Genomic DNA, 22,910 nt, shown 5'->3' with positions numbered 1-22,910 from the left:
AAAAAGGTTCAATCATGAATTTATTTACAAGGAGAAAGGTAAAGGAAACAACCCAGGGAAAGAGGGAGAGAAACATAGGTTAAACTAGAATGTCCTACCAGTTCTGCTGACTTGGACTCCACCGGCACGCTGAAAACCGATTGAGAGCCAACGACCAGCCGCAAACCACCAGGCCAAGAGAACCCCAGAGCCCACATGTCTGGTTTTATCCCAACCTGGCTGCTCAGCTCCACCCTCACATCCCAGTGTGCTTCTCCTTGGTAATGATGGGACTTGTAGTGCCAGTCTTTGGACTGGGGGCGGAGTCCATGAAACCTGTACCTGTTACAGTTTATGCGAGGGAGGATTGACAACCTATTCTTGTTTCCTACGAACAGTAGTTATGTTGAAAGCTCTCGGTATCCCTCTGAGGTAGCTAATGGTGGGGCAGGGTGAAGAGGCAACACCCCTGGAGAAAGGAAGGTCAATAAGTCTCAGACACTTAGTTCCTGGGCACTTGATTCCTCTTATTTAACCAGAGGAGGGGATGAAAAGCAGGAGAGGGCCACATGGAGCTTACCCAAAGCCACATAGCTAGCCCATGAAGGATGCCCTTCAAGAGTCCATTTGTCATATTCCACCATCTCTAGAGCTACGCACTTTTAGATTTAGAGTATGTATTAAACATGGAGCTTGAGAGACTGAAGTCGTCTCACACACCTGAATGCCCTTAGCTACCTCTCTTCCCGCCCATCCAGGTGTAGGAAGTTGAGCCAGAATTTATCCTTCTTTAGGATTAAACAAAGTAATGCACGCAGCATGCCTACCCCAGTGTCTGTGACATCAGTAATGTTATCGTCCTCCTCACTTTCCCTGTTACAGCTGTTCTTGTGTCTGTCTTTCCCTGGGGATGCCAGAAAACAAATCTAATTCTTCTTCCCTGAGACAGTCCTTCAGATATTTGAAGACAGTGCTTCAGGGTCCCCCTGAGGCTTCACTTGCCCAGGATAAACAAATACTCCAACCTACTTTCAGACACTCACTGGTAAGCAAGAGTTGGTGCTGTGCATGCTGTGACTTTCCCAGCAGCCATGGCATGTACAACTTCAGAAAAGCTGCTGGAACAAACATTGAACCAGTCACAGCATGGCAGCGCGAAACAGTGGAGCATGACCTCTGCCCCATAAAGGGCAGGTGTCCATCACGTGGGCTTCTCCAGCTGCATTCCCACATGGCCCATCCATTGTGGCAGTCTGTTCTAGTAGAAGAAAAGGAAAGGTTCTCCCCACCCCCGAAATTAATTTACATCTTCTTAGAACCCTCCACACACACAGTCCTGCCAAAAATCACAATTAGTTCATCCCAAAATCAGTTTGTGTATTTATGGAAACATTATTGAGCCCTGAAGCACTCCAATCCATTCTTATTTAATCATAGGCCATCTGCCCTACCTCCCAAATCTCCCAGGCCCGAAGGTCCAGAGGGGAATGGTGACTTAGCCAAGGTTATACAGAAAATCTATGAAAACCAGGTAACTCATAAAGTTCAAAAATATATGAGAGTAATGACCAAATCTTTATGGGAAAGGAAGAAGAAAGAAACTAGTGTATAAAAACAGAAAAACTCTGACAGTTTTTCCTAGGTGTGTTTATTCCTCTTTCCTGTGAATTTCCTGGAATCAGTGCAAATAGTGTCACAAGCATTAATTCAAGGTCAGAAATTCCATGGTCCATGGCTGATTCTGCCACTCAGAGTTGTGTGATCTTGGACAGGCTACAGAATCTTTATCCTAGTCAGTGTCCTCATTAGTGAAAGAAAAATAGATTGCATGAGATAAAGAGGGTTATTTCACAAAGGTACCAGGATCAATTTTTCAAGAAGATATAATGATCCTAAATATATTATGCGCCTAGTGATAAGTTTCAAAAAATACATGAAGCAAGAATTGACAGGCCTAAAGGGAGAACAAGACAATTCACAGTCAGAGATTTCAAACATGTACCCTCCGTACTTGTTGAATAAGTATAAAAAAGTTAGCAAAGGCACAAAAGATTTGAGCAACATTAAAAAAGCTTGACCTAATTGCCTGTATAAAATGCAACATCAACAATGAAAGAATTCACAAACTTTAAAAGCAGCATATGGGGTATTCCCCAAGATACACCACTTATTGGACCATAAAACAAACTTCAGTAAATGTTAAAGAAGTAAAGCCATAGAGGGTATGTATTCTGATCAAAACGTCATGGAATGAGAGACATCACTACCAATTCTACAGATGCTTTTTAATGATGAGGTTACATACAACTTTATGTGCATAAATTCAGAAATTTAGGTGAAACCTATTTAGGTTAAATTCCTTGAAAAAGCACCACTTACCAAACTAGCACAAGAAAAACATAGAGTGTTTCTAAGTCTATTAAAGGAATTGAATTCATCATTTGAAATCTTCACACACACATAATCACCGTATTACTTCATTTGTGAATCCTAGCAAACATTTAAGACAGGAAGTATACCAAGTCTATACAAACTCAAATAATAGAAAAAGAGGAAACAATTTATAAAACTTTTTCTTTTAATGAGGCGAGCATAGCTTCAATCCCAAAATCTGACAAGAGCCTTACAAGAAAATAAATTAAATATAGTATCTTTCATGAGCACAGATATAAAAAAACCTCTACAGAATGTTAGCAAGTTGGTATAGCAATATATCAAAAGGAGAATAAACTCTGATCAAGTGGGATTTATCCAAGTAATGGAAAGTGAGTTCAGTATTAGTAGATTAATCAATATCATTCACCATATTAAGAATGAAAGAGAATAATCATGTGATCATCTCAAAAGAATCGGAAAACACATTTATCAAAACTCAATACCCACTGAAACTCACCAAACCTGGTAAGAAAGAATTTCTTCAATCTGACAATAGCACCTAGGAAAAATATGTGCTTAACAGGTTTAATAGTGAAATAATGAACACTTTCTTCCTATGATTTTCCTTAGGAAACAAGAATGTCCTTTCTCTCACCAATTTTCCCAGCATTCCACTGGAGTTTATAGTCAAAGCAGTGAAGCAAGAAAAATAAATAAAAGAATAAAAACTAGAGAGGAAGAATGAATACTTAATAGTAAACTACTGATAAGCACAAGAACACAAATGATTTTCAGAAACATGATGCTGAGAGAATGAAGAACCAAAAAGATAACATACATACCGTATGGTTCTATTTACATAAATTCCTGGACCAGGAAAACTAATTTCTAATGAAAGAAAGGAGATCAGTGGTTGCCTGAGGGCCAGGGAGAAGTGACTGGAACAGAGAATGTTGAGGTCAAGAGCAATGTTCTATACATTAATTAGGCTGATTGTGACAAGGTATCTACATTTGTAAAAATTCATTAAATTCTATGTTAAAATTGATTCATCTTATTATATGCAAATTATATCTTATATAAACAAAGGACTTTTATTTATATATATAGACAAAGGACTTATATCCAGAATATGTGGACAACTCTTACAATTCAATAACAAAAGTAAAAAATAAATAAGTTTTTTAAAAGGGAAAATATTTAAAAAGTCATGTCACAAAGATAATATATATGGCCATTAAATCCATAAATCATGCTCAAAAATCATCAATCATCATATTGTTTAAAATAGAAACAACAGCTGTATATCTAGTAGGATGGCTAAAATTTTAAATATGGGAAAAATCAAGATTTGACAAAGATGTAAAGGAACTGGGAATGAAATGTAGATAACAGATTCTTACAAAGTTATACACAGACTTACTTATGAGCCAACTATTCTGCTTCCACCCTTTTACCCCAGGAGAATTAAAATATATACCCACAAAGGGAATATATGAATAAGAAGTTTTTGTAATTACTAAAATCTGGAAACAATCCAAGTATCCATTCTCAGGTGAGTGCCTAAACAGATTGGGTGTACTCCACTGGAAACCTATGCAGCCATAAAAAGGATGGAACCAAGGCACATGACCGTGTGGATAAATCTTTAAAACATGTGGAGCAAAGTCAGACCCAAAAGAGTCCCTAGTGTAAGTTTTCATTTTATGGTGTTGGGGAACAAGCTACAGTGACAGCATCTACAACAGTGATTGCCTGAGTAGGTAGGGGGTTGATTAGAAAGCAACAGGAAGGAACTTTCTAGTGTGATTAAAAATGTCCTATATCTTGATTGAAGTGGTGGTTACCTATGTTAACTAGACACTGAAAATATGTGTATTTTATTGTATTTTTCATTCTTGAACTTTTTTTAAATAGATGCAAAAGACTTAACTTGCAACTTAATAGATAGTAAGTTTTCAACAACCATTAGTGCTCTCATCCCTAACCCTGCCTATCCCCTCCAAGCAAGTACCATAAATGGTAGAACATTTAATGACCACTGGACTTCTGCGACTAACAGTAACATTTTCCCCCAAATAAGTTCGTCCATAACGCTGGAGAGTTGCACTAGTCAGGGCCAAGGAGTATAAATTATAAGAGTGCCTAACTCCATTTCATCTGACTCCTTGCAGCTCCAGGTCTGGGTTCCCAAATTCTGCACCCAAGTCATAGACTTTAGTTGGGTCATACTAAGAGATGAGAGATGTTAAGATGTGGAAGTGGCATGTAGAAGAGATTCTGAGAAGATCAGCACGATGAGGTAACAAGCAAGGAGATAAGAAAGCTAGTCTGGAACCAGAAGTGGAAAGCCTGTAAGGTCAATGAATTTAGACTGTCATGGAGCATATGCTCAATAATTGTTTGTTGATTGAATAAGTGAATGTATGAGCCACTGCTTCTGTCCAGCTCAACCTCCAGGACTGACTGCTGCCACCTCCTTCCTGTCTTGCAGCTCACATACCTGCCCCCACCTTGGGGCGAGTGCCGATCCTCAGAGATGGGACTCGACTTCTTTCCTGTTTACAGTATCACCGCCTGTAGGATTGACTGTGAGACCCGCTACATCGTGGAGAACTGCAACTGCCGCATGGTCCACATGCCAGGTCAGTACCACCGGCCCTGCTGGGGACTGCCTGGCGCCTTCTGTGCATTTCTCACCCTAGTGAGAAATGCCTCGCCCACTCCATGAGGATCCAGAAGGACACTGCCCTTGGAAGACGGCATTTTTGGTGCTTAAGCGTTTAGAGGATGGGTAGTAAACAGTCAGCCTAGCAACCAAAGCAGCATTCTGGTGTTGAAAAGCAACCAGATGTTCGGAGAAGTTTCCTTCCAATGCTTGGTGTTTCTGCTAATTGTTTTCTGCTCTTACCTTCTTGTACTTAGAGTCCAGATATCTGGACACTTGCAACTCTTACATTCCTGATGTACACATTCAAATATCCAGATGTTCGTGGCTTTCATCCAGATGCTTCCCTTTGTGCATCCAAATGTGTAGTACTTTCAAATGAGGCTAAGTCCATCAACTAGCAAATGAATGTGTGTATGCTGACGCTTCTGTTGTCGGCTAATAATGCATGTAGCCATCTCATTGAAGCAGACGGCATGTCAGAAGGAACTGTGCAGAGAGGGCACTGACTTGGGCAGCCTGAAAAGAAATAGGATGGCAGCGGGGGAGGCAGGGCCTTTGGCCTGTAATTCAGCTTCCACTGCTCTCTGCTGTGTAGTCTGACACAAATTACTAAACCTCTCTGTTCTCACCTTCACTATCTTTAAAACACAATCATCAGTTGTTACAAGAATAAAGTTAGGCTACGATAGAAAAATGCTTTCTAAACTGCAATCCTCAGTGACTGGGATGTTTATATGTGGAGAGAGGGAACCAAACGACCTGTTAACCAGAAGACCTAGTGTGTGCCCTGGCTACCTTGCTCTTATATTTAGTATATTCCTACTATTTCACAGTTACATCATACTTTATTTAAGTTTATTTAAATAAATCCTCATTCTAGATATTGAGCTCCCTAACAGTTGTTTTCTGTTATAATCAATACTGAAATGAATATCCTCATAGCTAAATTATGATTTCTTTAGTAAACGAAGATTAGATTATTGATCTTTCAATTTACCTCTGAGCTTCCTGGAAGACAGAGCAAGAGGGAGACATATCAGTTAAGATATTATTATTGGAAAAGAAGAGGGATATCAGCATTTCTGTTGATATGGGGTATTTATAGAAATAGTGGGGGAAGCTATTGTGGTAGACTTTCACATTAGCCCTTAGTAAAAGAGAAAAAAAAAAAAGGTCCTGGGTTTCTATAAAGAGGCCAAAGATGAGAACCCAGCCTGGGTGGATGTTACTTCTCTGATGCTCACATAGGCTCGCCAGCCAGTAGGGTCCCCCCGTGAAAATTGAGCCAAGCAAGCAGTTACAGATTTTCATCATCTCTCCCATGGCACTGTTACTGACTTGTCAATCACTCATGTGGAATTAATGGCAAAGCACGGTGGGGGAGGGAGGAAGGGAACCTTACAGAGCAGCCCAGCTTACAGATGACAGATTACAGAAGGCAGATCCCCGCCTGGGATCTCACTGACCCAGGTCAAAGTTCACCTCCATCCCCACAAACCCTGGCATCCTGAGTAAGCCGGATACTTAAGCCGCCAGTCTCTCAGGGCTAACACTGACCCAGTAGTTCCTACTTCAGAGGTGATGCTTGCCCAGGGTTTAGTAGGTGCTTACCGCTGCCTCCCCCTTCCAGCCTTCAAGTCTTTCCCACCTATCACCCACCTGAGCTGGGAGGGTGTGCACAGCAATCTGGTAGAAGTTAGGAGACAGCCATGCAAGTGATTATCACCTGACCAAGGTCACAGAGCAGAGCAGAACCCGATCTCAGGGTCCAAGTGCACTGATCCCCTGATCCCCAGAAGACAGCCCCTCCCCAGAATGGGATACTCTCACCTCCCCACCCCAGGAGGGGTGGTGTTGCTGCCTGAGTACCTCTCCCTCTGTTTCGTTTTTGCAGGGGACGCCCCGTTCTGTACCCCTGAGCAGCACAAGGAATGCGCAGAGCCTGCCCTAGGTCAGTACTGGGGAATGGATGGAATGATGGGGGAGCCTGCACTGGAGACCACGGAGACTTCCTGGTGGGGGGGGGGCGGTGCGGGGGGGCAAGAGTGAATTGAGTAGAATGGGAAGATAAAGGGCTCGACTGGACATGATGGCCAGGAGAGGGGATAGAGAGGAGGAAGGAAAGCAGGATCGTGGAGGGATTGATGCAAGTGGGTGAGGGCCAGAAACAGAACTGGGGGAGAGAAAGGCAGGAGAGGAAACGGGTGGGGGGGGGCACTGAGAAATGCAGAGGGGACAGAGGAGAGAGATGGACAGTCGGCATCCAGGCAGCACCAGGAGGTCAGTGCTACCTGCTCACGTGTGGAGGCCGAGGTTATTCCAAGCAGGCCTAACTCATGCTTCACAGGACCCTGTGGAGGGAGATGGGAGAATCGGGATGGGTACAAGTGTTGAAATGACTCTGCAACCCCTCACCCCCACACCCCCACATCCCCACACCCCCACTGGAAAACTGCCACTCACGGAGATGACACAAACAAGCTGCATCTCCAGAGCTAGAGACTTCCACGTGCCTCTCCCCACCTGGGAAATGTTTATAATCAAGGCAAGCAAAGAGAATGTTTTAAATCCTGTGGACTCGAATTCCTTCAGCAGCTGCATTTGCCAGAGCTAAGTGGGGACAGCTCTGAACCCACACAGCCAGATGCTTCTTGGAAGACTGGAGGGAGCCTGCTGAGCAGTGAGGGTCTGGGGGCAAGGGTGCACCCCTGAGAGGAGAGCGACAGACTTCCAATGTGTGCAACCCAGGCTGTCTTTGCAATAAGGAATCAACAAAACCCACGGGTTTCCAGGAGCACTGAAAAGGAAAGTGTGAGGCAGGACAACAACATCTTTAAACACCTTCCTAAATTTCCTAAATCAGAGGGGAGAAGAAAGGAAGAGGTGTTCCAGATTGGGGGAGCGGAGGCATGTTGCCTCTAGGGAAAGGTAGTGAGAATCTTTGCCTGCAGTCTAACCAGCAGGCAGAAGAGGAAATGCTGGGCAAGAGGGCACCCCTGAGGGAATACCACCTAAGCTTCAGGTTTCAGATAAATGGCTTCCCACATCTGCTTTGATAGGTGGCCCACTCTGCAGATGAGAACACTGAGGCTGGGGGAAGAGAAGAATCCCCTGAGAAACCAAAATGGTCAAGAATCCAAAAGTAGTCTCTTGAATAATTGACATGACAGTAACTGAAGCAGAAGGAAAATAGTATCAGGAGTAAGACAATGAGCAGGCCCTTTCTTGGAAGAAATCATATCTAGTCAAAATGTAGCAAAAGCCCACTCCCCTTCTCTCCAGAAACCCCAGGCCCCATCTCTGTAATGGCACCTCCTTCTCAAAGCTGACTTGGACCACTGTCTACTCTAGACCCAAGAACCCCAGACCCCACACCTGACTGACGCACCCCACTCTCCCCTCCAGGTCTGCTGGCGGAAAAGGACAGTAATTACTGTCTCTGCAGGACACCTTGCAACCTGACCCGGTACAACAAAGAGCTCTCCATGGTGAAGATCCCCAGCAAGACATCAGCCAAGTATCTCGAGAAGAAATTTAACAAATCAGAGAAATATATCTCGTAAGCTTGTGGGCATGGTATGGGCAAGGGAGTGGGAGGAAATTAATTTAGAGGAAAGTTGGGTAGTCAAGGCAGAGAGCAACGGTAAGCAGTTAGATCCATTTAGCAGACATTCACTGCCAAGCTCTGTGCTCAGCACTCAGTGCAAAAACAGAGATGATTAGGATGTGGTGCCTGCCCTTGGGAGTTTACAGTCTGGTGGGGTGATAGGTGAACTCCTGGACCTATATAGGCTAATACAGGTAATACAAGAGGTGGTTGTCCCAAATGCCTAAAAGTAGATGACTGGATTAGAAAGATATGGTAGATATACACAATGAAATATTACTCAGCTGTCAAAAAAGATAAACCCTTGCCTTTTGCAGCAACATGGATGGAGCTGGAAAAGATGATGCTTAGTGAAATAAGTCAGAAAGAAAAGGAAAAATACTGGATGGTTTCACTCATAGCAGGAATATAAAGGACCAGGGGAGAAAATAATAATGATAATGAACAACTATAAACCAGAGACATTTTACGGGGCTGGAGTGGGGAAGGGGATCAAAAATGGAGGAGGGAAGTGCACTGGACTATGGTGGTGGCACACGGGTGATTTGATGATGGGAAGCCCATGGGGATTACAACTGAGATGGGAAAAAGGCACAAAATTATGTAAAAATAAGCTATTTTATATATATATATATGTTTTTATATATATATAAACTATGTAATATATTAAGATATTATATATATATATATACACACATACATATGTATGTATTTTTATATATATAAAGAATTGGTTGGCAGCACCTTATGTGGGCATTCAGTCCAGGAATGCTTCAGAGATTTTTTTCTATAGTATGTATGAAAGTTTCCCGGAATAATTTGTACATTCTGTTCCCTCTGCCTGGAATGCTTTTCCTCTCACTCTCAGCTGCTTTCTAACTGTGCAGCCCTCTTCTAAAATGTCATCTCCTGGGATCCCTAAACTAGGTCCGTCCTATTACTATTCTCTTGAAGTGCTCTAGTGTTTTCCTCTCTAGCACTCACCAGAGGATATAATTTTACATCCATGTGTGTAAGTGTGTTTCCTTGTTAATTGCCTGTTATACCACTGGATTAGAAGCTCCTTGGGGGCAGAAGCCTCTCTTAACAGAATACATGAATGTAAGACACAAGAGAAAAGTGTGTCCCAGGCAGAGGCTCAGTGGAGAGAACCAGTACAGGCAGACAACAGAACAGAAGATGAAGGCGGACATGTCAGAGCAGACGGGCCCGAGGGATCAGCTGGGCAGGGGCTGGGTGCCAGGGGTGGACTTCATCGAAAAGAAGAGAGGACCCTTGGAGAGTTTCAAGGAGATGAGAGAAAAGCTCAAATGTTTGTTTTAGACCAGTGCTCTCCAGTGCGACTTCCTGGGACTTCCAACAGTGGCCACGTGTGACTGTTGTGCATTTCAGATGTGTGGCTGCGGGACTAATAGTAGCTGTATTCCACCGGAAGTGGCTTAGCGGTCGTAGAGAGCTTCCTCAAGCAGCAGTGTAGAGGATGGCTGGGAAGCCAGATGGGCTGAAGAGAGCCCGGTAGGAAACAGTTGCCATAAACCAGACACAAGATGGCACTTTGGTGCCTTGGCGAGCCCTGCGTGGAGAAAGGAGGCCTTGCTTCTCCCTCCCCAGCCACTGTCTCCTGCCAGCACAGCCACCAAACCCCATCCTGGGGCAGCTTTGGCTCAGTGGGTGGGGAACAGGGGCACTGAGGGCATTGAAGAGACTCGATGGTTGAGGGAGTCAGGGAATTATAGGAGGTGCCAGGCCTGTAGCTCAGCAGACATCCTGCAGGCAGTGATGGCTTCTCCTGCCAAGATGTGTCTCATTAACACACCTGCTTAGAGAAGCCCTAAGGAATCCCACCAGCCAGATAGAGGTTTGCTCCCTAAAAGCCCTCCTTGTCGCTGGCAGATGACTCACAATACCAGGGAGGGCTTCCCCCAAAGAGACACTTGTCATAATTCCCAGTAGCAACCAGGGCTGGAGGCCAGGCAGGACTTGTGGAAAGGGTGCAGAAAGTGGGACAGCTGGCATGTGCTCCCGTCCTGCAAAGAACACTGGGCTGGAAGTCAGGTTTCACACCCCAGCCCTGTCACTACCTGACGCTAACTTTGGGCCACTTGGTTCGTTTCCCTGGGCCTCAGTTTCTCCATCTGTCAGTAGAAAGCTGTGTCAGATGACCCCTGTGGAGGCTGATGATTCTAGCCCTGTCTAATACTTACATTCTCTCCTGCAGAGAGAACATCCTTGTTCTGGATATATTTTTTGAAGCTCTCAATTATGAGACAATTGAACAGAAGAAGGCGTATGAAGTTGCTGCCTTACTTGGTAAGTCGAAGATATGTTGTGCACATTTCCACATCTCGTGGGGGTGGGAGGGAAGGGCATAGGCAGACAGAAAGACGGAGAAGCCTCCTGACAAGTCCAACTTGTAATTCACGAATCACGGCCCAGCCCCTTGCACTGTGCCTGCCCAGAAGAGGAAGGGTCAGGGTGTTGGAGGTTTCCACCCAGCTCGGGCCCACCCAGCTTGTGCCTCCGTCAACATAGCGAGTAGTGAGTTTCCCCGTCAACATAGTGAGTCTCAGGGCCTTCGCAGAGCTGCCCTCTGGAGTCCACAGGATTCTGCCTGCCAGATAGAGTCCTGGGGCCATGGCTGGAAGCGAGCTGTCAGGAGAGGGAAGGCTGGGTGGCAGTGGTGCCCCGGCAGTGGGCACTGTGAAGACCCTCGCTGTAGCCCCCACTGGGAAAGCAACATTGCTGTATTGAGGAAATGAAGTGCACCCTGTCCCCTCTGAGTCCCTTGTCAGACACAAAAGAAGGATCACCTGTGCTCAGATATCTGCAAAGCTGGGCTTCCCACAGATGTTCACATCTGCTCCCCTCACCACAAGGAGCTCATTACAGCCCTGCCCCAACCCACAAAAATCCACCAGACCCCTGAAAGTGAGCAGTTGAAAGACCAACCCTTTGGGCCCTTCTCCCAACTCCCACTCCGTCTCAAGAAAGGGAGGTGTGCTCTCTGTGAGCTGAATCTTGGGGGTGGGGTGCCCCTAACCTGCCAGGCCGGGCTGCTGCATACTGGCTGTGGGAATGTGGGCACACGCAACCCCACTGAACTTCAGTCCCTGTGAAATGGGGGTAATAAAATCCCCCGTTTGCTGTGCAGGTTAAATGCAGTAAAGCTCCACCCCAGAAGATCCATAAATAATTAATCCTGCCGCCTAGACAATCTCTATGTCAGAGAGCGAGGGTCCAAGTGGGTATCCACCTAGGTTCTGGGCACCATTTGCGCATTCCTGTACCTCTCCTAGGAGCCTGGGGATATGATCACAGCTGGGTTCCAGCCATGTTTGGGTGGCTGTCACTTAGGAGTCAGGGCCCACGTGACCAAAGAGACTGGGCCAAGAGACTCATGCCTGCAGTTTAGGTCATGCACCTTCTATGCCCCTCCCCCTCCCCCTGTCATCTCTGCTTCCTAGAGGACTCTGGCAGCGCCTCTCCTCTCCTCCCCTTTGCTGCCCTCTCCTCCCATCTTCTCCCCTCCATGAGCGCACAGCCACACACACACTGAGCCATGAATCTGTCAAGGAGAGCTCATCTCAGTATCAGACATATATGAGGAGAAGCATGTTCTCAGCATCTTGTTCCCACCCAGAATAGCCTGCTGAGAAAATCATGCTGCCATCTGTACCTTATGAGAGCCTGTGCCACTCACAAACCCTCAGCCAGCAGCCCAGCCTGGCCCTACTACAGCCCACCTCACCCTACCACAGCCCACTTCACCCCACCACAGCCCTACCACAGCCCATCTCACCCTATCACAGCACTACCACAGTCCTACCACAACCCTATCACAGCCTCACCACAGCCCTACCACAGCCCACCTCACCCTACCACAGCCCACTTCACCCCACCACAGCCCTACCACAGCCCACCTCACCCTACCACAGTCCACTTCACCCTACCATAGCCCTACCACAGCCCACCCCGCCCTACCACAGCCCTACAACAACCCTATCACAGCCCTACCACAGCCCACCTCACCCTACCACAATCCACTTCACCCTACCACAGCTCTACCACAACCCACCTCAACCTACCTCAGCCCTACCACAGCCTACCTCGCCCTACCACAGTCCTACCACAACCCTCTCTTAGCCCTACCACAGCCCTATCACAGCCCACCTCACCCTACCACAGCCCACCTCAATGCACTGCTTATGCACTCACACTCCTCAGAGCACACTGCTTCCCAGTCTGGACACACACCCCATGGGGAGCCCTCACATGCCACTCACACACCTGCACAGACCCACGTGCACACCACATGGCTGGAGCCCCGTGCATGTGCACACACCCACACTTCTGCCTCTCCACCAACACACTCACATGCGCTCACACAGGACCCACACACTCCAATACACTACAAACACCCTAACAGCCATACTCCACACACATACAGACCCACACCGCACACTTGGCATGTGCATACACAAGCACATCTTCCCGGGAAGGACACTGAGGAGAGCAGTGGGGAAGGAGAAGAATAGGGTGCCATTTGGGGCCCCGCCCCAGGGAGCGCCCTCTCCCACCCCTCTGTTAGTTCACCAGTGACTGGATTGGGCATCTCTCGCAGGGAAGGGGACAGAGTGCCCATCAGAAAGGCCTCAGACAAGGAGATAGTCCAAATCGCCACTAGGACTGCACACCCTCCCCCAACAGCACCCCGCCCCCACTCCCAGTGCCCTGACAGTGATTACAGCTGAGAAGGACATTGCAGTCATCACCTCCTACCTCTGTCCCAACTCCTCCACACCAAATGTCCTCTGCAGGCAAGCTAAGAGATGACCAGGGCTCGTCAGAACCACCAGCAGCTGGGGGCTGTGCTCCAGATCCAGCCTTGAAGACCTCTGCTCCATCACCTGCCCTTGGGCCCAGCATCTAGGTCTTCTAGGGGTGAGAACCCCTCGGAGAATGTGATAATAGTTTCTTAAATACAAATGCCCAGCTGCACACACATAGCATTTTGCATCTAACCTCAAAGAGTCGTCAACCCCCTGTTGCTGCCACAGGAGCAGACGTCCATGGGCCAGGGACCTTAAGAATTCAGACTTCTGGACCCCAACCCCAGAACCTCCCTCTGACTGTATAGACTAGTAGAGGCCAAGATTCTATAGGATCACTCATCTCCCAGAAGTTGGGTGCATCCCTGGATGCAGGGGTATCTAAAGACCAGTTCAGGAACACATTGCCCAGGGTGTACCCACAGATCCCAGGACAAGACCCTCCACTCTAGAAAGAGACCAAGTTGAACATCTGCCCTTCGATGGGGAGATAAGATAAGATCTTATTCCAAGGGTAAGAGGTGACCCAACATAATCCTGAAAGCCATGTCATGGTGGGAGATCTCTTGTGTCACCGCTCCCAAGGCCCTGCCAGCCAACTGACCACATGTTTCGGGCTAGACTGTGCCTCAACCAGAGACCAGACCATGCATGTCTTGCCTCTATTTCCAGCCCAGAGACAAAGCAGGGAATTGGAATTGTCCCTCTGATAAGCATTCAGGTTAGTTCCAGTACTCCTGGCTGCTGAAAGCCATCCACTGTCACAGCTGTGCAGTGGGGAGGGATTGTCAAAACTGGCCTTCCAGCTATGAGTCCAGGCTCCCCAGGGAGGGCACCATTCAGAAAGTCTGGATTCTGAGTTCTTTATCAGCTTGCCTCTGGCTGGAAGCTGTGTGAGTAAAGCCAAATCTTTGGTTTTTTATCTCTCTCTCACTCTCCCCAGGTGATATCGGCGGTCAGATGGGATTGTTTATTGGTGCTAGTATCCTTACAATACTAGAGCTCTTTGATTATATTTATGAGGTAAGACTTGGGGTTGCTCATGGGGCAATGGAGGTGCCCTCCCTGTCCCGACGTTCAGAAGCATAGAATGGGGGGGGGGCGCAAACCTCACACCCAGACCCTGCTTTATCCTCTCTGTCCAGGGATATTATCTCTCACCCCATCCCAGGCATGGGGGAGGGGAGAGAAGACGAAGAAGACAGCTGGAAGACCAGCTCTGAGCACCCCCAAGGTGAAGGCAGGTGTGGTGGCTTCATCATGAATGTGTCTGCCCACACATACATCACACACACACGACACACACACATACCATGTACTTACACCACGTGGATGCACACTACCCACATATACACACACGCCACAAGCACATACATGCCACACTCGCATGCACTACTCACAAGTCCACATACCACACACATGCATACACCACACATACCACATACAGACAGCACATACACCACTCACACATATGCACATCATGCACACCACACACACACCCCACTCCCGTGCACTTACACCACATTCACGCACTCTACTCACAGATGTATTCATATATATCACACACATATACACAGACACACACACACACACACCTGTCCCCTAGGTGGCCTGGCACCTGACTAGCGTCTTCTGTGGTTCAAGTTTAGAGGAGATATTTCCCACTGAACCTCACCTTGAGCAAGAAGAGCAAGGACACATCAGCACATCAGTTGCTTCTGGCTGCTAACTGTCTGGAGAGAAGCCCCCCTTTAGAGGCAGCAGGAGGGCCTTCCTGGTGGCAGGGGGTTAAGTCTCAGAGCTGCCACCTTACCACAATTGCCTGAGTTCGGTCCCCATCCAGGGAGGTGACCCACATGGCCCAGCAGTCCTCTCCTGTCCTACCCTCTGCTCCCCTCAGCAGTGTATTTCAGTAGCTCCACCTCTTCTGCTCCCCATTCTGTCTCTGGTGAATCCTCTCACCCCCCACATTTATGATAAAAATTACCCTTTTTGGGTCCTCCCTGTGGTGCAGCGGGTTAAAGCACAGCACTAAGAAGCTAAAGCCACTTCAGTATGAGTTCGATCCCCACCCCGGAGGTCACCCACATGGTGTGGCAGACCTTTCCTGACCCGCCCGCTGCTCCCCTCAGCAATGTACTTCATCAGTCAGCCTGTTCTGCTCCCCACTCTGTCTCTGGTGAATCCTCTCACTGCCCCTGCACCTATGGCCTGTACCCCAGTTCTGTATGCACAAATAAATAAATATTTATAAAACAACTCAACCAGTCCAAAATGGATTCAAGCCCACAGGGCTTACACCTCTGGCCTACACCCAGCTCTTCTACACAAAAATAAATTTTTAAAAATATAGAGAGGTAGCTGGAACAGAGCCTCTGAAAACTTCTCAAACAGAAAGGCTAAAGTGTGGCAGTTCCTGGTGCTCACTGGCCTTCCTGCCTGCATCCTCCAGATCCAAGCTGGCCCAGTGTCTCCAGAACCCCTAAGGCCCAGTCAAGCCCCTGGGCCACCTGCATCTCATCACAACAACTGGAGCCTTCAGAGCTTGATCTGCCTTCCAGAGAAAGGCAGACTGGCCTTTGTGGGCAGCCATTGGCCACTGGGAGTCATTTTGGGTGAGGTGGAGCACCCCAGTGACCAACATCTTCTCATACCACATCCTGCCTCTCAACAGGGTCAGTCTCAGTCAGTCCCAGAACCAGATTTTATTTTGCTTTGTTTGAAAAGATGTACATAGTTATAAAAATTGAACCACCAGGTAACATATGTTCTATCTACACTTTATTGCTAAGAATAACCTGTTATGAACATAGGCATTCCTCGTTCTTGTGAATTAAGGAGTTGCTGGACCTAGGTAGTGATTAGTAAATGTGGCCCCCAGACCAAGCCTCAAGAAGGGGTTCCCTAGCCATGGCTGGGGTCAGATGGGGCTGAGCACATACCACCATCCACACTCCCCACTCGCAAGGGAACCAGTCCACACCATGGGACAGGGGCCTCCTTGACCTCTTCCAAGCTCTAGGCCCTGCACCAAAATGGCATTACAGTCAAAAGTTCAGGCAGGGTCCTAGAGCTTCCAAGCCAGGCAGGGACCCTGGCAAGGAGTGTACAGCCCAGGCCACAACTGTGGTTCTGTGGTTCCCCTGCCAAGCCAAGTAGAAGACTCCCATGCCCCCCACCTGCTCAAGCCCCGCTTCTTTTCTTGCAGCTGATCAAAGAGAAGCTACTAGACCTGCTTGGCAAAGAAGAGGACGAAGGGAGCCATGATGAGAATGTGGTAAGGGGGCTCCTGGGTGGTGGGTTGGTTCGCTCCTCTGGCTTGTGCAGGGGGCATAGAACCACCTGTTCTAGATAACAGGGCCAGGACAGGAGGGCTATCTCACCAAACACCTTTCCTTGGCTTGTGACACTCTGTAAGATCCAAAGTAAGACTCAAACTTCTGAGACTCAGCCTGGACTCACGTAGTAAGCCAGGCATACAACGAACTCCAGGAGATGCTCCCAAGAGTCCTGTCTAGCCTGGTGCAGCTTCTCGAGGCCGAGAGCTACTCTCCTTCTCCCTTGTCTTGGGAGTACCAGAGAGCTGTGTAGCTCTGTTCCGTGTTCCCCAGGGGAGTCAGATGCAAGTAGGGCCATCCTGCTGCTCTTCTCCCTTAGAAGGGAACATAGATTGTGGGACCCTGTAAACGTGGTAGTAGCACTAATCGCCAGTGACTCCTCTATCTATTAGGCACTGTGTGGGTGCCTTACAGACCAGGTCATTTCATGCATTTTGTATTTGAGGTACTTGGGGCCCAGGGTTCAGGGTCACACATGGTGAGTGGCAGAGCTGGATGCAAAGTTCCCTAGCTGCTGTCCTCCTCTGTTTCTCCTTCCAGAGATGCAGCTACTCTTGTGGATGCTTATTCTGCTCCCCAAATTCAGCCCACTCCTGGACCCGGGTCTCAGTTGACTGGTGCAGGTGTAGATGACCCTCCTCTCTGGCACATTAAAATCAACCAGTCCAGCCCTCCCTGGTGGCGCAGCGGGTTAAAGCACAGCACTAAGAAGCTAAAGCCACTTCAGCATGAGTTTGATCCCCACCCCGGAGGTGACCACATGGCGTGGCAGACCTCTCCTGACCCGCCCACTGCTCCCCTCAGCAATGTACTTCATCAGTCGGCCTGTTCTGCTCCCCACTGTGTCTCTGGTGAATCTTCTCACTGCCCCTGTACCTCTGGCCTGTACCCCAGTTCTGTATGCATAAATAAATAAATCTTAAAAAAAAAAAACTCAACCAGTCCAAAATGGATTCAAGCCCCTTCCCTTATTATACAGGCTCCCATTTCTGTTCCAGATGCCATTTCTCTGCCTGTGTCCCAGGCTAAAACTCCTGCTTGGATTCTCTAGGCCTCTGCAGCTCCTGCTGCAGGTTCTGTGGAGCAGCACAGAAGGGTCCTGGCCCTCGCCTCCTAGCTTTCTTTTTGCCCCATGGACAGTTGCCCTCCCTCACCATCATCGGGTCTGTGCCAATCTCAGTGGGCTATCATTGGGTTAAGTGAGACCATGTCTAAAACCCAATCACTATTGCCTAGATTATGGTAAGTACTCAGCAAATGAGGTTTCACTTCCCATCCCCACCTCCCCTCCTTCAGAATGTCTGAGAGGTAGCTTCCCTTCCCCTTGCCCCAATCCCATTCTCACCAATCTCCCCCAAAATCTCAACACTGGCTCCTGGTTAGTGTCTTTGCTCCCATCCTTCCCAGTCTTCCATCCACCACAACCTGGGCACCCCTCCGAGGACCCATGGCTACCTCAGCCCTGCCCTGCTCAGAAACCCGAGAAAACGCCCCCCGTAGTCAGTCTAGCTTAAAGTCCGACAGCTGTGGCGAGCTCTGGTCTGGTTGCTGTAGGTCTCTGGTCTTCCTGCGGGACCTCTAGAAACTGCTCAGATGTAGCCTGGAATGTCAGGGGCCTATAGGAGGGAAGGTGAAACCAGCTGCAAAACCCCATCATCAGGGATCTTCCCTACCCCAGGAGAGCCCTAGGTAGGCAGTGATGAGGATTCTGAAGGCAGTGAGGGTCCTGGAGCTGCTTATGCCTGGAATGGCACACATGCACCTGAACAGCCTGGGAGGACAGTTGCGCCTGTCCAGGGAGCAGAGCCCACGGAGCAGAGCCCACGAGAGAGATGGAGGCTGGGCTGCAGGCGCCTTGTGAGCAATGTTGCTGAATAAAGATAAACTCTCCCTTTCCCCTTCCCTCCAGAGCACTTGTGAGACGATGCCAAACCACTCTGAAACCATCAGCCACACTGTGAACGTGCCCCTGCAGACGGCCCTGGGGACCTTGGAGGAGATTGCCTGCTGACAGCCCTCGGACCACCCAGCACCCCCAAACAGGCCTTGAGGTCCACGACCCAGGTCAGGGGCCGGCAGGCTTAGGTGGGATGGCCCCTGAAGACGGAAAGAAGCAAGAGCCCCCTATGCACACATAGCAAACGATCTGCCAAAACCTCGCTCCGGCCACGTCTGACAGGACACGTCCGCGGGCCCTGCCGTGCGTCCCTCTAGGAGAAATGAGTCACGCGCTGGAACTGTCCCAGAACCAACCTGCCATCACATCTCACTGCCAGATGTATAAAGCACCTGCATGCTCAGACTTCTCATGGCGCCACCCCACGTCTGTCTGTACACGACACAACTCTGCGCAGTTTCCAGCCTCCACTCTGCAGCCACGCCGGGAGCGGGGTCCAGCCCCAGCGGCACCCCAAGGCCATGCTGGAATCAGAACTGCACAACCCGGAGGGAAACCGCAGAACTCGCGACTACGTTTGGTCCTTGTGTAGTTTGTGAAGGTTCTTAACCTGCCCACGACCCCCCACGCGCCCCGAGCCGGCCCACGGGTGACCAGGGCCAGCCGCTCCCATACTGGTGCCCGCGATGGAGACACGTGGCCCGGGGACTCGTCCGCAACCCTGGCGCCACGTCGTTCTGCTCTCCCTGTGACACGCTTGTACAGTCTGGTTCTGTTTATTTGGGGAGCTTTTTTGTTTGTCTGTCAGAGATCTGTTTGGTTTCGTTTTCCGATTTTTGGTTTTGATATTCTGAGGTTTGGTTTGGTTTCCTCATTTTCTTCGGCGTTTATTTATTCGTGCTTCCGATCACAGTCATATTAAAAGCTGGTCTTGTGGAAATGGCTGATTCGTTCCTGCCCTCCCCCACACTCAATCTCTCTCCCTGAGGCCTGAGGAAAGACCATACTCCCACCCCCACCCCATGTCAAAACAGATTATAGGGATAGGAAGGAAGGTTATAGGGTTATGCAAGGAAGCCTACCGTTATAAAATGTGTACACTTTGTAATCTCTTCTCAGTTTGCTAGAAGAGTTGATCCCAACCTTGTAGATGCCTTCAGGATCCACCAACGGGCCACAACCACAGTCCCACGGCCCTGGGCCACAGGACACCAAAATGGGGACCAGAGAACATTGGCCAGACGCGAAATCCACAACGGGATCTCAGGTTCCCAGCTCGTCCATCTCTCGTCCTGATGCCGCCTGACCCCACCAGTGGCCCCCAACATGGTCCTCCCTCCCACACACCTGCTTTTCTCCACCTCTGTGTACCCCACCTCCTCATTCCCATCAAAGAGACAAACTGTCCCTCCAGAAGACACATTTTCATTCTGCCCTGCTCCTCCTCCAACACCTGAGAACATGTCCAGGTGGGAAAGAAGGTTGGGAGGTGCCTGGAAGGGGGACGCGTGGGGGCCTTCAAGACCCCTGGGGCACGAGCAAGCTTCCTGCTCTGGCAGTGTCCTCATGCCACACTGTTAATTGCACAGGGACAGTACCGTAGCCTCAACATTCACTTCTTCCACACTTCCAGCTCAGGCTTGGCCTTCTCATGCACAGATGCACAGAAAGCATTGGCTAGCCCGGGCGTCAGGGTTCTGGTCTCTTCTCTAGCCATCCCACCTCCCAGCCTAAGCCACTAACACAAGGAAAAGATATCTCTGCAAAGACACCAACTGCTAAGCACCTTGGCTTGCTCCAGAAGCTAAGAGCCCAGCCCAGCCTTCTCCCCTCAGGAACTAAATGAAGATCGGAAAGACCCTACACCTCGCTGGGCCCAGCCCCCTCTGTCAGAGGACAAAGATAAAACCTTACCTGTGTCTTCACAGGTATCTCCCAGCACCTTCTGACCCCAAGTGCCATGACGACATGACTGGGGGACAAGTAACAGCAGCACAAGTAGGGGCCGGGAGCTGGCAGTCATGGAGCCCCCAAGAGGAAGCTGGGACTGGGCACCCCGTGGTGCCTCATCCCAAACACCTCTCTGCTGGAGTTGCCCAAAACTATAGATAAAATTAGGTTTGATTCTTAGAAACAAAGTGCAAAGTCACACAATGCAAGAGGGGTCCGGTTAGTTTTCTGTTGCTGCTGTAGCAAGTTACTTGAACTTTAAGGCTCATAATAGCAAACTTTATTGTGCTACAGTCCTGGAGATCAGCATCTGACAGGTGCTAACATGGAGGTGTCAGCTGGGCTGCCTTTCCCAGAGGCTTTAGAGGAGACACGTTGCCATCTTTTCCAGCTTCTAGAGGCTGCCCCATTTCTTGGCTCACAGCCCCTCCATCCTCAAATGATGGGTTGAGTGCCTGTATCACAGGACAATGGCCTTCTCCTGTAATCACAACTCCCTCTAACTCAGACCCTCTCCTGTCTCCCTCTTCCATTTTTAAAGGACCCTCAGGATTAGATTGGACCAGGCGGTGATCATCCCATCTCAGGCTCATTAACTTAATCACATCTCCAAAGCCTCTTACCACATCACATAAAGCAACATATTCAATTTCCAGAACCAGGACCCAGGCATCTTTGGAGGCCATTATTCTGCCTGCTAAAGGCCCTTTGAACCACACAGTCCATTGCCCTCATTTTCCAGATGAGCTCACCAAAAGGTGCAGAAGAGGGGCTTGCCCAGGGCCACACAGTGAATGATCTACAGGACCAGTGCTATCTCCCCCCAAACCCCCAGGCTCATAATTCCATTTGTAGACCAAGATAACTATGTCAAAAGCAGGAGGACTGACAGTGATCATTTTTCCAGACTTTTCCAGGGCACGGATGTCTGTCTCCTTAGATAAAACCCTGCTGGAAAATGTGTTGCTGGATCCTCGACTATCTGAGGCAAAGAGACCTGAGCAGGGCTGTCTGTCTCCTGCTTTCCCCAGAGCCAGGGGCCAGAGAACGATCTATTCCATTAGTTGTGAGTCTACTGGATGTTTCTGCCTTATTCCAGTTTAACAGTTTCATAAATTTCTAAAAAAATCTATAGCTTAACTTGCAATTTGAACTGCTTCATTGGCTTTCTAGCTTGCCTTTCAAAATAAAAACCTTCAGATCAATTTGTGATGGAGCAAAGAATATTCTAGCAGATTTGAATGGCTTCAGGCCTCCCATCTACATGTGCCCTTCTGATTTAGGAAGCCTGGCTCTGTTCATTTCAGAGTAAATCTACCTACCTGACCTGATTTAAAAAAAAAAAAAAAGGATAGGAAATTCATGAGAACAAATCCACAGCCAGAGACTGAGTATGATGAACTAGTTGAGAGGAACTACCATTGCAACAGAGACCTACGAATGGCAGGATTTTTACTATGAACACATTTCAAATAAGAAGACGTGTGTCATCATTTCCTTAGTGAAGATGTGGAGAGGTGTGGAAGGCCCAGGAGACTCAAGGACTTGTCACATTTTCGAGACTGGCTCAAATGGTGACACCAAGATATGCAGTTTGGAAGGAGCCCAGACTACAAGCTTGAATTCAGTGACCTCCACGACCCAGAGAAGTCGATCAGCAAATCAATCAGTCACGACCTCAGGATCTGCTTCGGTGGCATTTGCGGCAGCTGGGCAGAGCAGAGGGCATAAGCACCTCAGTCCCAAGCTGGCTTCTTACACACCGTTGCTCTGTTGTTTCTGGCCCCAACGCTGGAGTTCTTTTATGTTCCTCTCTCCAGCTTGAAGTTATTTTTATCAGAGTTTTAACCATGAAAACACCTAGTCAGAAAAGGTCCCCACAGGGACTCTAGAGGAAGGTTCTTGGTGAGCTGGGAAGGGAGAAGTCAACGGCAGGCCCTGCTCAGCCACAGGAGTGATCTCATAGATAAGATGTTCCTCAGGTAAATCCCTGCCGAGAGGCCCAAGAGAGTTCTGGGAACTTTTTCTTGGCAATCTCAGAGATTTCAGTTTGATTCTGAGAACTAAATTCAGAGCAGAAGTAAGCACTAGAGTAAGATCCCAGTTATAAAGAAAGGGGTGGAAGATGCCAAGGAGTTTGCTTGGGAGTGTGGGGCCTTGGCGGGGTTGGGCTCCATACATACATAACTGAGAGAGACTCTTCCTGGCATCGGGCAGGAGAGGGAGGGAGGGAGGGAGGAAGGGAAGGAGGGAAGGAGGAGGG

The 22,910-nt window shown here is 48.5% G+C and overlaps 1 protein-coding gene across 3 annotated transcripts in view; it reads left to right on the top strand.

Moving 5' to 3' along the window:
* Positions 1 to 19,634, top strand: part of ASIC2 (acid sensing (proton gated) ion channel 2) — a 1,021,853-nt gene extending 1,002,219 nt beyond the window's left edge. For 2 of the 3 annotated variants that reach the window (XM_012726276.1, XM_004684896.2), the window contains 7 exons: positions 4,850 to 5,000; positions 6,921 to 6,977; positions 8,432 to 8,585; positions 10,852 to 10,943; positions 14,406 to 14,485; positions 16,671 to 16,739; positions 18,710 to 19,628. In XM_012726276.1, coding sequence (XP_012581730.1) covers positions 4,850 to 5,000; positions 6,921 to 6,977; positions 8,432 to 8,585; positions 10,852 to 10,943; positions 14,406 to 14,485; positions 16,671 to 16,739; positions 18,710 to 18,811 — 705 coding nt within the window. In that variant the 3' untranslated portion in view covers positions 18,812 to 19,628. Of the gene's footprint in view, positions 1 to 4,849; positions 5,001 to 6,920; positions 6,978 to 8,431; positions 8,586 to 10,851; positions 10,944 to 14,405; positions 14,486 to 16,670; positions 16,740 to 18,709 lie in introns of all 3 variants that reach the window. The other variant, XM_004684897.2, reaches the window with a different exon arrangement.
* The last annotated feature ends 3,276 nt before the right edge of the window (positions 19,635 to 22,910 follow it).

Source organism: Condylura cristata, unplaced genomic scaffold (assembly GCF_000260355.1).
Source record: "Condylura cristata isolate star-nosed mole 26May11 unplaced genomic scaffold, ConCri1.0 scaffold00017, whole genome shotgun sequence".
Taxonomy (NCBI): Eukaryota; Metazoa; Chordata; class Mammalia; order Eulipotyphla; family Talpidae; genus Condylura; species Condylura cristata.
Note: the sequence above shows the minus strand (reverse complement) of the source record. Positions and strands in the feature narration are given on the sequence as shown.